This window comes from Pempheris klunzingeri, chromosome 6 (genome assembly GCF_042242105.1).
Source record: "Pempheris klunzingeri isolate RE-2024b chromosome 6, fPemKlu1.hap1, whole genome shotgun sequence".
Classification (NCBI taxonomy): Eukaryota; Metazoa; Chordata; class Actinopteri; order Acropomatiformes; family Pempheridae; genus Pempheris; species Pempheris klunzingeri.
This window is the reverse complement of record NC_092017.1, coordinates 1217443-1236587: the sequence shown is the minus strand read 5'-3', so window position 1 is coordinate 1236587 and position 19145 is coordinate 1217443. Positions and strand designations below refer to the sequence as shown.

Sequence of the window (19145 nt, the reverse complement as noted above, 5' to 3'; positions counted from 1 at the left end):
CCCCAATAAATTAGAATTATTTTTTTTTCTTTAACCGCTACTCAAACACGCAGTTATTTTTAGACTTTAGTATAGACTTTTGACTTATTGTCAACTGTTTCAATATCAATATTTTATAGAAAGAAACAAACAGAAATGATGTGATTTTTTTACCCAGCAGCAGAACAAGAGCGTGCTTTAAACACTGCTCATGGAAGATGCTCGTGTGACACATAGACAAACCAGAACCAAAGAACTGAGTTAAAAACTGAGTGACTGAAGTGAAAGACCAAGCGAGGAGCATACAGTAGGCTACAGGATGAGTGCCCGCTGCATGGTTATGCTCTAAGCTTCTGTCACTAATTTTAGAAATTCCAAAATATTCATGGCAGCATCAGCACATGAAGTAGATGCTCATTCCTCCTCTCTTTCTTCCCCCCCTTTCCTTTCTTTCTCCACCCTTCCACCCCTTCACAAACTCTTCTTTTATCCGAGCCAAATGCTAATGCAGCCAGACGGCTCTTTGAAATTGAAATGATGTGAAAATAGAATTGCAGTGGCAAATGAGCTGTGTTTGCTGGTCCCGTCGGGGCCAAACGAGCCCTTTGAACGCGGCTCTCCCCTAGCGAGCAGGCCCTGTTCTGGGCCGCAGTCTCTCCCGCGTTCCCTTCCCTTTTCACATCAGCTGGAGAGCTCCCAGAGGAGCAGAGATCAAGTTGAAAGTGATTGGGATGGAGTTTCACACATGCACATGGATATATACATAGCCACATTTGTGCATACAAACATCCTCACAATTAAGTCAAAGCCATGCAGGGGTTTCCGCACATACACATATATGGTGTGGTTGAATTTCAAATCCTCAGAGGCGTAAGCTGCAAACGCAACCGAAACAGTGACTGTGAGGTTGAAAAGACTTTTGCTGAGCTGTTTGATGAATCTACAGTACATCGGGTTAACATTGTAGGAACTGAAGCCCTGTTGGTGTGACATTCAGGAAATTGTGATGTAAAAGACAATATGCAGTATGTAAAATGTTCATCAGGGCATCTTCATACCTTCTCAAGAGTTTAAATCTTTATTCTTGACAGTAAAACAGCAGTTTGACAAAAAAAAAAGAAAAAAACCTTCAGCCAAGAGATGGAACCTTCAGCAGCTTACGATCTTCAACCCCATAAAACGTTTGCTCGTTTGTCATGAAAAAAACTTTACCATGCAATTAAGGTAGGCCAGAATTTGAATGTACAATGGTCTGTAGGGTCTGTAAATACCATTTCTGGAACAAGCAAACATGCATACATCATCAGACCGGTGGTTTCTTCCCTTTGCTGGGCCTGCACTGCAGTGAGCTTCGCTTCTTGCCTTTAATCTTGAGTTTTGTAGGAATGATAATACCTTCTAAGGCAAACAAGAGGATCAATCATTTCAGCAAATACCGACATATGAGCCCAACATACAAACCCTTCAGCTGCACATAAGTGCACATACACACACCTGTCTCGAACAGTTTCTGGAAACTCACCAGCGTCAGAAACAAAATGTAAAAAAAAACAAAAAAAAAACTTTCTGACGATCAGCAGGATGCTGTTGAGGAGGAAGACAAATGCGCATCCAGCAAAGGCAGACACTCAGGAGAGAAGGAGCGGAGAGGAGGATAGATCGAGAAAGAAGAAAAACCAAGAGAAAGTGAAAACACAGGTCGACCGAGACGTGAAGAGAGAGGAGGGAGTGTTTAAATGTCAATGTTTTAGATGACAGCAATCCCAGCCCTAATCCCCCCGAATGTGTTCTCAGCTTTCTGACAGTCACACGCAAAAAAAAAAGAGCAGAGTGAAGCATTTCGCTTTTCAAAACACAAAAGGAATACATAAGAGCATCTCTCAGTCTTAGTACTGGTTCATGAATGATATAGTCTGGTATAAGGGGAAGAATAAATATAGGATCAGTCTTCAGTTTATAAGCATCTCAACAGAGAGATGACACACACTTTCTCACACACACAAGAGGAATCATCTGTATAATTATTAAGTGATGCGCACTAATGAGTTATGTAATGTAAGTGTGTGTGTGTGTGTGTGTGTGTGTGTGTGTGTGTGTGTGTGTGTGTGTGTGTGTGGAGGGGGGGTGATTGAAGGCTGATCAGAGTTTTACTTCCACAGTGTGTTATCTGTTTCTTATTTCCCTCTCTTTGAAGAAGCAACGGTTGATGACTGATTTCTCTCTCATCTTTATTTTACCCTTTGCCTCGACAAATTTCTCGCTCCCTTCTCTTCAGCTGTCCTCACGGTGGCTTTAGTTTTCTCCATCGCTTCAGATGGTAGTGTTCTGGCTGGGAGACACTTTACTCACCTGAAAAATTACTGCTTTCGCTGTCCTCCTAAATTCTTAAAACAACCTCTTCAGGTTAACCCTTTAAGCGCCAAAGTCGCAACATTGCTGAATAAAACAGGCTGTATCTATAAATGTGGTGCCGAATCTTGTTACTACTTTTCACCAGGACATGGCGGACATGTGTGCCTGTAATCTGAGCAACATTTGTGGGCTTGGTTCTATTCAAAGTTTTACAGTAAAAAGAGTTTGTAAAACACCCTCCGGCACAGAGACGTGGCGGCGAAGCAGAAGTAGTAGTGCAGAGCGTAGCGAGAGCGAAAGAGTGTTTTTTCATTTACTCATGATGCCGAGAGGTCGGTTTACCGACGACGAAGTACTTCGTCAGGTACTGGCTGACTCCGATTCCGAGGAGGAAGACATGCAGTTGTCCAGTGAAGCAGAAACTGACATTAGTAGTGACGGCGAGTCTGCGCGCCATAGTCCACAATCAGCACATGGTATAGCGGATGCTTCACCTCGGCGTGGCCGGGGTGAAGCATTCTGCGAACATCAAGCAGGGGACGTGGTCGAGGTGGCAGGGGGGCTCATAACACCGCAAATATGGGTGAATGTAGCGGGGATGAAAACAACCGCGGTTGTCATGGCAGACGTGGGAGAAGCCATGGGAAAAAACACACCGCTAATAGCGGCGGAGGTGGCCTTCATCGCCGCACCGTAAATCACGGCGGCGATGATGATGATGATGATGGCTGGCAGTTCTTGAGAGAAGAGGAAGAGTATCAAAAGTGGATCCGAAATTTTGATGAGCCTGTTGGTTATTGTGGAGACGATCTGACAAATTCTGAGCCCATTGATTTCATCTCTCTTTTTCTGAATGATGAATTCTGGAGCCTATCCCAAATTTCGTTTCATACTTAAGATATTTAACATTTACAGTATGCCTTTATCTCCAACCACTTTAAAGTTATAGCCTTTTGAAACCTTGATATCAAAATTTAACATTTTCCAATATGGCCGCCACCTTGTGACGTCATAATATGCAAATTAGATGAATAATTTCACTCCCATCACAGACTTTGAGTCATACTGAACAATTTTCTCATTGACAGTATACCTTTATCTCAAACTACTTTCAAGTTATAGCCTTTTGAAATCTTGATATCAAAATTGTATATTTTCTTGAAAAAACTCCACCGCCTAAAGGGTTAAGTTAACCTGATGAGCATTCTGGTCATGTGACTGACTGTCCTCATACCAACAGTGAAGATTGGCTTCATCTAACCAAGATCACAATTTTTCCCCATGTCAAACTACCAGGGCTGCATCCAATGATTAGTTTTATTACAGAAGAATCTGTTGATTATGTTCTCAATTAATAGATAGCAATGTAAAACGTCCACCACAATATTCTAGAACCCAAAGTGACCTCATCAAACGTCAAACTCCAAAATCTTACATTTATTACAGTGCAAAAGCAGAGGTTAATGAGGTCGGGTCCTATGTCAGTTGTTTCAGTGGCTCTCGAATAAAAAGTGAGCGAAACATATTCTGCTCAGGAACTCTCCCCACCACAGTGCCAAACACAACGCCCTCTTCTTGTCTCATTTCTCTCCGTGTGTCTCTTTTTATATTCACGGGGATAAATGAGGTCCAGTTGCAGCCTCGACCAGTAATGCTAATAGATTCTTTTTTTTTATTTTTGTGGGTTCTGTGTGACCGCCGGAGACGATGACTCTACTCACAGTAAGGTTCAGCAAGGCGCTGCATGACATGCTGTCAGCAACAGAAGTAATGATGCAGGATATATATATATATATATATATATATATATATATATATATATATATATATAAATATGTATCCTGCATAAGTTAGCCTCAACACAAAACGGACCAGAGCCGTTGTATATTCATACATATTTGGTTCAAATGCAACAAAACTCCAGGTGTGAGGAGACCTAGTTACCTAAAATTATCCACAGCTCAACCAGAGCTGTGGCAGATCAGAATCCTTCTGTTTGCATAAGTCACTGCTAATGCTTTTCCATGAACAATGTTGTGCCGATGGGAGCACCGCTGCTCACGGATTGTTTTAGCAGAACCTTTTCAAGTTGAATACTAAGTGATGGAGTGGCATCTGAAAACATTTCGTTTCAGCATTTCATTCCGAGGCTTGACAGATTTACATCACATAAACAAATGTGTGCGTGTGTGTTTTTTTTTTTTAAAGGGGGGAAATATGTATTCTGTCACAGTTTTCAGAGGAAGATTGGATTAGAGGACAGAATGAGTGAACGAGACTGAGTGACAGAGATTGGAGCAGATTGGATTACAAGACGGAATGAGTGAGTCACATGAAGCGACAGAGAGAGAGAGAGAGATGATGAGAGGAGAAGAAAAATGGTGTGTGTCGTGTGTGTGTGTGTGTGTGTGTGTGTGTGTGTGTGTGTGTGTGTGTGTGTGTGTGTGTGTGTGTGTGTCTGTATATACTTATGTGAATGTATGCGTATGGGCGCAGACACTTCTTGTTTGTGTGGGTGGGTGTGTGTGCGTGTACTCCAGAGCTCCCCTTGCCCACATGCTGATGCCTGTCAAGTCGAGGAAACTTCAAGCAATTTCTGTCCTTAAGAAGAAAAAAAAAAAAAAAAGCTTCAACTTCACAGTCGGTGGCTGCCTATGAAAAAGCGGCACAGCCTGACTTACCCTCACCTCAGTCTCTGTTCTGCTGCCGCCGCCGCCGCTGCCTCCGGCATCGCTGCCTGGCCTGCCGCCCGGTATGGAAATACCCCTCAGCCTTAATGGACATTTCATTTAATAATCAGTGATTGATCAGTGCCGGTAATGATGTATAAGCAGGAGGGTTCAGGGATGAAGAATATTCTCAGTCAATAGTTGGAAAAGGTAGAGTGCTCTGTGGAGAGACAGGCCACTGTTGCCAATAGCAGCACGTCTCCTTAACTCTCCAGTTGTCAATATAGCATCTCTTTATTTGCCAGTGGCAATTAGCGCCACGGAGTCCTGTTGTTGAGTGAGAGTCACATCAACCTCACAGCGCTAATTAAACACACTTGACCTTTTCTGTGCGAGGCTACTTTTAGAGATGGGACTTCACTGGAAGACGAGGCTAGGATGGTCAGGCCAGGCGCTCTGAAATGTTCTCATGACACAGAGCCCTGGATAGACTCTTCACGTTACAATTTCTGGAGATGATTTATTCATGGACCTACTCTCTTTTAAATACAGCCGAATCCAATGAGTCTTGTAGTTTCTGTGCCGACGAAGCACAGTTTAGCTCTCTTGTACTTTTTAAACCCTGGATCCGGAAAGCATACCCCTGGCGGTCAGCTTCTCCTTCCTGCTCGAGTCACTTACCATGAAGCAGCTCTGAATTTAATCCATTCATCTTGTGGCTCTCTGGTTTTCCAGTCGCTGAAGATAGACGGCCCGATGAAGGGTTCGGCCCTTCATCAGTCTTTCAAGTCTTTTTCCTAGTGATTTAAGTTTGTTTTTTTTATTTTGGGTTTATGTTCTCTCCATGATCTTTTCCTAACCTTTATCAAAGTGTTTTCATAGCCAGACTATGTGCGGGACAAAAACACACATACTGCAGTTGTGCCCTTTTTCATGAACATAATCCAGGCAGCAGTTATACTCCCAGTAGCACATAAGCATTTCTGTATAAACAGAATTTTAGAGATAGAGTTGATTCTTTTCATCGGGTCTTTGAGTTTTTAAGCCAGAATTCAATATAGCAGCCCTGAAGGCAAGGCGCCTGGTTGTGTGTGTTTTTTTTTTAAATCCCTTCACTGTATAGAGGTTTAATTTGGCTTGGGTCGGTGCGTTGTATGGTCTGGTTGTGTAAATAATTCAATAGCTTGCTTCCACCATACTGTGGACCCATCTTGTGGCTAATGAGCTCCTCACCATCACAGTCTTCATTGATGTTTTTTGCCTCTTCAGGTCTATAGCAGACACAACCTCAAGAGGGCTTCTCAAATCAAGCACATGCATGTGCGCGCACACACGCACACACACACACACACACACACACACACACACACACACTTATTACACACGCCTCGAGATGTTTGAAAGGCAGATATGTTTGTGACCTTAACTTACATTTAACATTCACGAAGGTGCCAGTTCTGTTTCTTTTTGTGTTAGAGTTGTGCTAAATGGGATTTATACACATTTGTAGTTATCATAGTGTGATCTGCTCCACACTGAATGAATTTATCTTAACAAAACTGCGCAGGAGCTTGTATTTGACTATTTTATCAGGTAACATATTCAAACATGATGTTATCTTTTAGACTTCATTCATGAAGTCCTGATCTGAATTGTAAAGATGTGTCTTTAGTTACTTAAAATGAGAGCGGGGTGGTCTGCCCCCTTTAAATGTTTTACTACATTTTTCAGTGATGTTATACTGTAGAGACAAACAAGGAAAGAGAGAAAGCTATGACAGCATAAAATGAGCTGGGATTCATTCCCATGCAACTGCATGTACGTGCCTTTTACACTAATTAGTTTTGTCACCACGAAGCCCAGGGCTTCCTTTTTAAGATCTCCTTTACGTCATGTAAACACAGCAGTGGCAAAGCAGTGGCAAAGCAGTTTGGAAGATGCTGATTTTCACTAAAACGTGGCTTCCGGCTGTCGTGGTAGCTCAGCAGGCCAAAGCACATAGGATGTGTGTCTGTGCTAAATCTCATCCCATTTCACTTTCCATGTCACTGTCGCTGCCCAACGTCTATTAAAGGAAGCACAACTTGAAAATAATGGTGCAAAGAGAATAAAAAGTGGGCTTTTATGGCATACAATAGACATAGATCTGCCTCCTGGGGATTCTAAAGAGGCAGGGGCTGATGGAGAAAGACAAGGCAGCTCTAAACTCTCAACATTTTTTCTACTTATGCAGCAGAAAGAGTACCATTTTAGACATGAAAACTGCTCCAGTTGTTTTAGCAAAAACAAAATGAGACAAAATTGTAACCCTAACCCTAACCCTTTGTTAAGAAAAGAAATGAGTATAAAAACGCTAAATGTTATCAAAGAGTGGTAAAATATTTCAACCCACTTGCTGGTCTCAGATTATTTTATGGAAAAATACAAAAATAGTTAATTGGAATAAAATTGTTTACGTTTAATAAGGTGGATCATTTCATAGAGACAGATTTGCTTTTACATTTAAATTACCATGAATTTTTTCCTTTAACAAAAAAAAAAAAAAAGATCATACTTGTCAACACAATTGAAGCTCTTCTTAGCAGCCTGGCTTTTCTGAAAAACATCACCTACCAATCTGTCTGGTACCATGCATTTATCCAGCGCGTCTCTGTGACTTTTCACAACTATGTGACAAAAATAGAGCCGAGCTGCACGTGAGGGCATCGAAATCCTGCTGCCGGCCAGTGGAACGGCAGGAGAGCTGTCAGGAGCTCAGCGGCTGCAGCCAGGGAGGAAGCGCTTTGCGTTGCATTGGCATTTATCACTGAACCAGGATTACAGGGCGCTCAAAGATTTCCTTTGATAGTGTGAGAATCCTTGAGATTTTCACTTCACCACCTTGAGATTCCAGTAAAGGCATTCAAATGTCATCCTCATGAGTACATATAGTAAAAAGTCACAGGCGTGGACATGCCTTTGTAGTGCACATTACACAGTATTTTCTTAAGATGAAACAAAGAATTAACACTATATTAAACTAATATTCATGTGGCTGAAGCTGTGCATAAATCCAAAACATTCTACCAATGCAACCGTTCCTTATGTAGCGTGACACAAACATCTTTTGTGTTCTTGTTTCAAAGCCTGAAGTCAAAATCCATATTTCTTTCTTGTGTAAGTAGGGTCACAAACCTCTGTTTAAAATGGCTGCAGTTCCTTGTCATGCCATATTTCACAGAGCAGTGGGTGAACACAGAGAAGAGCTGACAAGCCTCACTGCATGAGGAGAGAAGGCCTGCTTCAAAAACAGCTTGAGTCCCTGATGTTGGTCAAAATGAATCAGTGAACAACAAGAGAAACAATTGTCTCTTTTGATGTGAGACGTGCAGCCCTGACATGTCCCGAGTTCTTCTTCTGAGGTTTTTTTCCATGGGAAGCTTCTCGCATTCCTCGCCAATTAACCTTGTTTGTGAGTAAGGTGTTGAGTGTGTTAAAGAGAGCTAGTAAGATGACAAACTCAAGGCCAAATTGTTGTAAACACTTAATAATGGGGAAAAAGACTCAAATGCTCGTCGCGAGGCAAGACTCTGACACTCAACAACATACTAATACATGCTGGAACACTCGACACAAGGGCACAAGACGACCTGGCACAGGACGGGGGAGGACACAGACGATATATACACCAGGGAGGGGGGGGGCACAGGTGCAGACAATCACAGGAGCAGGAAAACACACGAGGGCAGGAAGTCAAGGGGCCGATATGATCGTCGACTAAACCCTTTTACCTGATCTGGGTCTCCACTAAATCTGTCTTCATACGAGTAAGTGAGCCAAAGTAAGAGAGGAAACTCCTTGAAACTGGAAATGTTGTCGTCCAATCAAGTGGACGTGGAAATGCCCTTTAAACGCAGTGCATGATGTGCTTAGTGTTTGATCTGCTGCTGTGATGTGTGACCAAAGCATCAGTGTGTGTGATGCTTGCCGTGAAGGACATGTGACTAACATCCAGAGATGTCTGCTGCTCGTCTCTTCTCTCACGTCCCAAACTTGATCGAACAAGTCAAGCTTTCTCAGCAGACGAACGAATGACTCCAAAAGATTAGAAAAAGAAAGGAAAAGGTCTCACGACGTTCATTTCTATTCCTTTCGTCGCCCCCCCCCCCCCCCGCTTTCTTTCTCATTTGCAAGCCAGTCACACGTCTTTGCTCATGTCCTCCCCTCCCAGGCCTTTCGCTGCTTGAACTTGACTCACTGACATTGACAGTGTGGGTGTTAGTTTCGTCAGCGAGCAGTAGAAGGAGAGAGAGAGAGAGAGAGCGGCGGAAGAAAGCGAGAATGGAGTGATTAGTCAAGGGAAGGGGAGGGAGAGAATAGGAGGTGTGAGTGGATCACGCGGTGGCAAGAGGAAGTAGAAAAAAAAAAGGAGGAATGCAAGCATGGGAGCTGTTGTTTAGCTGAAAGATGTGAGAGCTAACCGAGCTGTGTTCTGGATGAGGTTAGACTGTTTGTCAGGTTTACTATATTTCATTCAAATGTGACTATACATAATATAAAAGATATTTAAAGGGTTCCTCTGCTTGCCTAGCGTCCTTTAAAGGCTTTCTGATATTTAGAAAATCGCAGAAAAACTAAAGCAAATGATTAATGCAAAAGGACCGTTTTATATTCAACACAGCACTTTTCCAAGTGCAGTACAGACCCATGGGTAATTTGACCTGCTAGCATGTTGGCGTCTGGAGCCATTGTTTGATGGCACTGTGCCTTTCTGTGATTTGTCCGTTATTTCATCATCGTCTCTCTTGCGTGAGACAGCGTCCAGGTGCAGGTATGGTCCAGATGTTACTGCACATTCACAGGAACAAAGACTGGCTTGTGGTCTGACAGTCTCCAGGAGGATTCTGATTATTGTTGTTCTGAAGCTTTATGGATATAAAATCTGACGCTGCTACTCTCATTTATAAGACTTTTTTTTTTTTTTTCCACATTTAGTTCCATTCCACTGGTGGGGGTGATTCTCATGAAATAAGTCTATAAGTCTATCTGTGTCTCCTCTGCCTAATCTTACCTCGTACGCTACAGGCAAAGAGCTCGATGATGATCTTGAATATTAATGCATCATTTTTTTTTTCCCCCCTTCACACTCCCAGAATTGCATAATCTTATGATCTACATGAGGACACATTTTTCCATTTACATGACATATTTTAGCCATTTCCCAGACACCTCATACGCATTGTGTTCTACAGTCGTCTGGATAAATGGCACCATTACTCAGTTCTCTAATGTGCAACTGTTTAGCGGGGCTCACACCAGCCTCTTTTATTGCCCGTACATGTAAAGTATGAACATCAGAAGGCGTGAGGATTGAGAAATGGCTCGAAACATGACATGCAGCTGCAATCTGGGATACTGCAAATATAGCAAAGGGAGTAAGGAACACAGGATAATTAAAATCAATATCAAAGTCGCACATTTTGTATGCCTTTTGCCACCTTCGTCACACTACCTCTGCCTTGGCTGCTGAGCAGTAAGCCATGCACAAAACCTGCAGGAGGTTGTTTGTAGTAAAAACTAGACATAATGTCATTTGAAATAAACACAAAACCAATGCTATCATCTTTACAGGGAGTACAGTCCCACTGTCTCTCACTATACAGTGGGACAAGAGGAAATATCTGTCATGACAATAATTCTGACAAATCAGAAAAAGATTTCATCTCACTTGTATGAAACCTCCTTCAGAACCACCTTATTTTGAACCTCGGAGCCGTGTTTCCCTTCTCAGCAGTGATGGAATATTGCCTCTTTCTCTACTTGAAGTGACATCAAACTGATATATGTGTATGTATATAACAGATAATCCTGATCACGAGGTGAAAATAACACCAGTGGAACATCAGACACACTTTGTTCTGCACTGCACACTGCTGAAGTACAATGGCGTCTGTTCAGAACACATTATTGTATTTGTCTTTGTTTAAAACCTAAATAGATGCGCTGCAGTTTGTTGAAACGCTTCATCAGTCTCCCCATCGGTCCTGAAGGGTGAGGGTGGGGGCTACAATATGAGAACAGAACAGAGCGATGATCAGAAAGAAAAGAAAATCAGATTTTCAAAGAATTTGACTCCATAGATGCAGCTTCTGAGGAAATCAGTGCTTACGAGCTGTCATCACACTTTCATGAAGCACAATTCCTGTGCTTACTCACTGCTCACGGTCTCTGTTAATTCCTCTCACCAGAGGGTTTGCTCAAGTGCTTTAGACTCCCAGTTTTACCTCAGGGAATGGATTCTGTATTTATAGTTTACAGCCTGTAGGGATTTTATCCAAGGTCAGTAGTAGATTACCTATTTGGCTCATTGAGCCTTGTGCTCTGTTAGATCCCTTTTTTTAATGTGCATTGGTGATTGATGAAGCTGCTGGGTTTCTATACTGGTGCAGACCTTGACTGATGCATACAGAAAGCAATATGTATGTCTGGATAGCCCTTGTGCTGAATGTGCGATCAATGCATGGACTTTCCCTGCAATAATTACCTCATCCAGGAGTGGGGGAAAGCCTGAGGGTGTGTGTGTGTGTGTGTGTGTGTGTGTGTGTCTCTGCACCTACCTTTTTGAGTCATGGATTGCTGCAGAGTGTCAGAGTGCGAATGAAGTCCTCCTCATCAGTCTCCAATCAATGCTGATGGTGGAGAGAGGAAGGCGTGAGGATAGAGGAGAGAGGCTGACAGAGAGAACACAAACAACAGCAAAAGACAAAGAACTACATAGAGCAGATTATAGACTGCAGGACCTGGAGATCAAAATGTAATATTTGCCACATTGAATGATGGATAGAAATCACAGATCAACAGGTCAACATGTGCTGTCTGCTCTGTGCTGATCGTACTAGAGAAAACAACGTATGCACAATCTATCCATTTTTGTCTTCGCCACAGTTTCCAGACCGACCTGCTTTAACTTTGACCTGCTGTACTCACTATGGTTATGTGCACAGTTTTCATGTCCAATGAGAGATTATTATTATAAATGGTCTTATTATGAGGCGTTACAGCATTCAAATGATGTTTTAGCATGAAGGCCATAGTTAGTGGTGCTGTTGTACCAGACTGCATTATACTGAGCACTGTTTTTAATATTCTACTCCCTCGTGTAGTGTTGTTATATTGTTGTATTGGATTCCATTAGATTGTAAAGCTGTACCTAATATTGTGGAATGAGGAAACGGCAGGAACAATATGGGTTTTTTGGTCCTTCAATCACCAAACACAGATGTCTCCTGCTATCCAAAGTTCCTCTCTGTTTGATGCTATAAAGCAATTAAGCAGATTACTCTCCAAGCATGACCTTGCTGACGATATACAAAGCAGACTCGTTGATGATCTTGTTTTTTTTTTTTACTGTGTTTTTAGTAGTTTGACCATGAAACCTTAGTGATGTTTTAGTAAAGCTGCACACATTGTACTTTAAAGAGGCTGGCTGTATGAAATCACTCCAACATTCCCATGGAACAGCGAGACAGAGATCAAGATGATGGAAACAGAGAAAAAAAAAATGATAGAAATTAACACAAGAAGGGAGAGAATGACAAACCCAGAGCGATGAGATAAAAATAAGGATACAGAGAGGAGTCAGATGGAAGGAGAAGAAAAGTTTCAACACTGTAATCACTGATCAGGGCTGATGCCAGCTGGGACCTCCCCCACACACACACACACACACACACATGGAAGCACACACACATATGCTCACAGTGACAGGCAGGGGGAGTGGAGGTCAGTGTCGAGGCCTCCTTGTCACCAGGCAGTTTAGAATTGACACCTGATTGCTGTATGATGTCTCTCTCTCTCTCTCTCTCTCTGTATGTGTGTGCATTCATAAATGTGTGAACGTGGTTGAGTTTGTCAGTGTGTGTGTGTGTGTGCGTGTGTGAGAGAGATAGGAACTGTCATGCAGCTGTCTTATCTACTCCGATCCCCACTAACCCTCAGTCAAACAACATGCCACTGTAATAGCAGCACATGTGCAGTCCAGAGAGCGGCCACGTCCATCACACTCTCTCTGATTCTCACAGCTCACTCCAACGTCATTCTTTTTTTTTTATTTCATTTTTTTTTTGTAACATCTCTTTGTGTTCTTTATTGGCCATTTATTTTACAAGGATGGTGGTGGACAAATGCACATTCTGATCAAAAGATTGAAATTTGAAACGACGGAAGCTGGGAGTTGAAGAGGTTAATGGCAATAGGATAAAAGAAATGAAAATAATTCTTAAATAAATGAATTAACCACATTCTGTAAGTCACTGTGCGCTGTGTGTTTAAGAGAGCCTTCTATCACTCAACACGGTGCATGCTAAAAGGCTAACGCGAATCCCCCGCAACCGCTCTGTATAGCTTTGACAGTGATCTCTCTATGCAGTGTGCTCTTATAAACAGGTAACACATCCCTAGACAGCGGATGCTCTGTGTTTCTGAGACGTTTCACATTTTGCAAGAAGTGATTCTCATGTCTTTGGTGCTTATTCAGCACATAGAAAGCACAAGTCAGCTCTTGCTTATCAAATTGCTTGTCAAATTCACAAAAGAGAGCTGGGAGACTGCTGTAGGACAGAATGATACGTAGAGAGCTGGCTTCCTTTATAAAGTCACCGTAGAGAAAACGTTGGCCAGGAAACACACCACCAGGATGGTGAATGATGGAGGAAATATTACTCATCAACATGAGCTGCTGAGTAACATTATCTTGAACCTACCAAATCCATAAACAGATCTTTTCAAACTGACACAGTGATTATGTTTTCATTTCATTTTCCACAGGCATTTTTCGGCATTCACTTTTTTTTTCTCCCACACCTTTTTAACAGTTATCATGTTGAAACTGACATAGTAGCTTCACAGAGTCAGCCGGAACTGAAACAGATTTGCGTAAACCTGCTGGTTATTCGGTGCTGCGGCCAGCGAGCGTAGTCAGAAAAGGGTTGCGATGGTCGTTTCCTCATCAGTAGATGCTATTTGAAGCCATGTGGGATCACAGGTTGATGATGTCATTGCTTTGTGTGGGGTGTGTGTGTGTGTGTGTGTGTGTGTGTGTGTGTGTGTATGGGTGGGTGTGTGTGAGAAGGCTTGAGCACGGCCAGGATATTATTCTGTTTTTCAGTGTGTCATGCACCCTGCTCGTATAAATCATTTACTTCCAGATTGCATGTTTTCAGATGCGTTATGTACAGTAGCATCTTTTTCTGTCTCTTTGTGTGTTCCTTGTCAGTGTGTGTGTGTGTGTGTGTGTGTGTGTGTGTGTATTTGTCTTTGTTAATTTTGTATAAGAGAGCATGCTTTTTTTTGTCTCTGTTTAGACAAGAAACATGTATCACAATGACAGTCTTTTGGTTTTAATAAAGAGGCAGTTGACCACTTCCCCCACTGAAACGCTATCTCAAGTTCAGTTATTTAGAAAACTACAGCGCATGAGGAACACGTTTGACATTTTGGGAAATGCACTCATTTGCTTTCTTATGAAGAATTAAATGAGGAGATTGATCACTGACATGTCTTCCTGCTAAATATATGGCTCCATACAGCAGCTGATTAGCTCAGCATAGCTTAGCATAAAGACTGGTGACAGAAATGGGCGTGGGAAGGGGCGAGGGGGTCGAACGCAGTGTGTAAATAATTAGCTATTTTGCCCAGAGGTAACAAAATCCAACCAGCGGCACCTCTGAAGCTCACTAATTAACACATTATATCTTTGGCGCAGTGACTTCCTTGACAGTAATATAACCAGCAAAGCAGCCATATATTTACCATCTACACATGACAGAGGTTTAACTCTGATAAAGACAACAAGTGTTAATCCCAAAATGGTAAACTATTCCTTTATTCCTCGGCCGTGGTCACATTCATTGGTTAGTACGGCAATAAGCTATTTTGAAGTGATTCTATTGTAAGAAAAAGAATTAACCCTTCAATTGTAAGATAGCAAAATAGAAATCAATTTGTCTTACACACACAGGTAATAAATCCACTCAGGGGGAGTTTGTCACATGCTTCTGTTTGGTGCTCTGCTCTTTTAAAATGCTGCTTCTTTTACAGCCGGCGCCTCTTTTCTCTGCCACAGTGATCGTTTCCCAAATGTTAACATAATGTCTCTGATATGTAAGTGATAAGTGATGCTGCTGTATGCACCGTTTCAAAAAAGGTTTATGTCTTTTGATCCCGAGAGGTTCTTCCTCAGTTAAAGTCTTCATTTCCAACAGGGAAGTAATATTTTTTTCACCTCTTTTTTTTTAAATCCCTCTTTTCTTGCTCCTTAACTTTCTTAAATGAACTCGTATACAGTAAATTCCTACTGTCAACATGTGAAGTGGACATTGTGGTAATGTTTACCAAGTCTTCTTGTCAGTGTGAAGATTTTTCCAAAAAAAAAAAAAAAGGGGCTATAGAAACATGAATTATTGACATACTTTCTTATCTTTTGAGAGCATCTTTTGAAAGCTGTGTGTGTTCTTGATCACCCTGTTTTCCTCCATCTTCTCCTTCTTGGTCCTATAGGTCCCCTTACAAAGAAACACACTGATGATTTAGGTGATAGTGACCGCACGGATGATGAAGGTATTTTTTCCCCGCGATGCCAAACTGATTTGCATGACAAGGGAATCCAAACTTACCCTTTCTCCTTCAATTTTTACCTTCTTTGATTTTCTTACATTTCTTGTCCTTTTTTTGAAAGTGATGGGCATTTTCTTTTTGCTCTTTACTCGTAAACTCTCTTTTTGGGCTGAATGTGTTTTGTCCTTTTCAGCTTGATGTCTAAAGTTTACATGTCTACCACCATTCTTTGATATCAATACTGTAACATAGATTCTCTGCTTGGATTTACTGTTTCCTTTGTATTTTCTTTCCTTTTCTATGTTGCATCCCACTAGCAGATCAAATAACTATTAACCCTTCAGCCAGCTCTTAACACATTTCTGCATGGTTTTTTCTTTTCTTTTTTTTTTTTTTCTTTCTTGTTTATAAAATCAGATCATGTTCAAAACAGCAACTACTGGCTAACTGGCTTGCACCTACACTAACACTAAACCTTTTTCACATTTTGGGCATCAAACCAATAACCCAACGAGTCTAAAACAAGCACTGAAAATGCTGGTTAAAACCAGTGAGAGCATCTCCCTCAGCCACGGTTGCTGCATAGACCTGTGAATTGTTATCTCTCTTGGCATGGTGTCCTCTCCTACAGGGCAAAGTCGGAGCTAATTTACTCGCACGCCAGTATGTGAAGATAACTTCCCGGTCAAACCACCCGCAGTGGCTGTTAGATTCAGAATCTTAGTCCAAACCTGCCAAATTAGTTGTTTTGTAGCGACATAAAATGGTTTGGCCAGCAGACCCGACAGACTTGGGGAATTATAAAACGAGCCAGCATTTGGGCGGAGCTGATTTCAAGTGACAATGCAGTCGTTATCATTTTAAGTGATCATCTGGGCTCTCCACTTTTATCCTTTTTTCAGCAGAGCACACAATCAAACCAACACATAACTACTCAGCTTCTATTGCATGGTCATTTTGATGGCTCGCTCATGTGGTTTCTGTCAACACCAAATTTTGAGGACACAGCAGACTGTAATTTAAATTTTGCAAGCATCTGTCCCTTAGAGACAGATGAGGCAGAAATAATGTAATTGGCTGAGTTAAATTTTCACAGAACCAGAGTTTCTGTGAGCAACAGACTGAAGATGGAGCTACTTTATCCTTTTTCTTTTTCTTTTATCTTTACTTTGTAAAGCAAAAATACAAGTCCATCTCTATGCAAGTGATGTTATCCCCTTTACGCTCCCACAAGCATAACTCTTTAAAAGTAAATAACTAAAAGCATGGTGTCTTCATTATGATCGTTCATATAATTTACTTAAGTAAAATTAGAAATGCCACAAAGTCAATTCTACAAGTGAAATTCCTGCATCCAAAATTGTACGTAGGAAGTAAAACTACAAAAAGCATTAGTGAAATGCACTTTGTATGAAGTAAAAGAGATGATCCAGAATGCTTTCCTGATATTAGCTTCCTTTGCTTCCCGGTTGTACTACCCTTGGAGGGTCATTGTAGTCAATAGTAATAATGATAGTAGCAATGGTAGTAAAAATATCTCCCCTCACTCAAAATCCCTGAAGCTTTCAGGCACATTATGTGTTTTTCATTATCAGATGGAGTTTACTCAATGGTAGCCGAACAGCTGAAGGCCACAAGATGTGGCTGAAAGCTCTCTAAAACTGAACCTTTCCTGCTGAAATTAAAATCTCACAATTCTTCTAATTTTATTACCTCTGATTGCCACCATATTAACATACATTTAAATGGTGTACCTGGTCATGGTGAAATATATTTCAAGTACTTTACATAATGTTAGCTGCTTTTTATGTCAAATCTGAATCTGTGAAGGGACACGAAACAGCAGCTGTTAAACAAATAGCGACACACACAACCGCCTCGACGTGTATGCTGGTAAGTATTGTAAGTGCTTGAGTTATCCTTTCGCCAGTAATCCAAAGATGCAAACTAAGTATCTCTGAGCGACAGAGATGTTTGCCATCTCACTGGGTTGGATTCCTTGCCAGGAAAGTAACTCCACACTAGCACAGATGCCTGCACTGCTTCAGCGTATCGCTACCGTGCAGGACAGTATGTAACCAAATATGGTATGCAATACGTGGTAGCTACCTCATATGTCTGTGGCCTAAATCAGTCAGATTCACTAAATGTTGGGAAGTAAATCGCGTGGCAACACTGAGCTATTTGCTCTGCATACATGACTGTAAACTATTGAATCGCAGGTGAAATGCAATGAAAAATACATTAACATTTTCCACATACTGTTGTTGCTTTAAAGGCTTTATATCCCATGAGGACTGGGCATATACTGATGAAAGGAATACTTAAGGGATCCAGTGGATACCCGACAAAGACTGCAGGACTCAAACATTGCAATTGCTCCCCTTGATATTCAAATGAAGTGCTGTTTGAAATCTAAGACAGTGTGTTGGAAATCCGTTAATCTCAACAATACAAATAGATAAACCGTTGCTTAGTTTTGCCATAAACAAGCAGACATTTGAAAAGTAATATTAGGGATAAAATGTCCTTGATAAAACCCTGAGATAGAGTCCTACCCCCTTAAGGCTGCCACAGTGCCACTTTAATGACAGGCAGAAAGTCTTAATAAGGCACCTCTACTGTATAATGTGATGAAGTAAACAGCAATTACATCCAAATAAGACTCACAACCATCCGGATCCCTTTGATCTATGCCATCACGCTGTTTTTCTGAGAGCTCACACACAGGCACATATACACACACACACACCCCAATAAGATTAGAGAGAGTCACACAGATCTATTCAATGAAATCCCAGCAAGCTTCAAGTATTATCTCGATAAAGGATGCGGGGCAGACAACTAATCCAGTTAAATATAGAGGGAAATATGCTTGAGAACACACGCATACACACACACACACACACACAGTCACACACTCTGTTGCCCTGACTCTGATCAGCTGGCTTCCACCCCCAGCGATCCCTGATGCTCTTAACCTCTGACCGCTCGACACCTTGTAGATGCGAACTCAAGGAGGACACCCCCCGAACCTCCCCGCCCCTCCCACTTAGCAAATCTTGGATTTTACAATCTCTTTATACTCAGTAAAGCTGGTGTTTGTAATCCTTTTGTGCTGGGAATAGAGATGTAAACAGGAAAGTCCCTGAGAGCTGAGGATTTGTTAGAAGCTCCGGTTTTTTTTTAATCTTTTTTTTTTTTTTTTTTTTTTTTTTTTACGGTGAATATTGCTGGAATGGTTAAGAGTCGATATACAGAAGAGGAGATGTTGTGAACTGTGGTATCTTCAATACTCTTGTGGGGCCCCCGTTACCTTATATAACGTATTATATGGCAAAACCTACGAGATATTAATCTTCCTATCCTCTATGGATATATTACTTTGAGTGTGGAGGGCACAAGGATATAGATTTTGCCGACAGCATGAGGACAATCCTTGAACTGAGAAAAGGATGATAAAACATGAACAAGGAAATGTGTTACCTTGTTGCATCCAGCCTGCCAGGAGGCTTCAGCCGGTGACATCTGAGGCCCAACTCCAACTACTGA

General features: G+C 41.6%; 1 protein-coding gene across 1 annotated transcript in view; it reads left to right on the top strand.

The window, feature by feature from the left end:
* nlgn1 (neuroligin 1) overlaps positions 1–19145 on the top strand; it is a 246242-nt gene that overhangs the window by 57071 nt on the left and 170026 nt on the right. The window contains exon 2 of the mRNA XM_070831770.1: positions 15537–15596. Within this exon, the coding sequence (XP_070687871.1) occupies positions 15537–15596 (60 nt within the window). The remainder of the gene's footprint in view (positions 1–15536; positions 15597–19145) is intronic.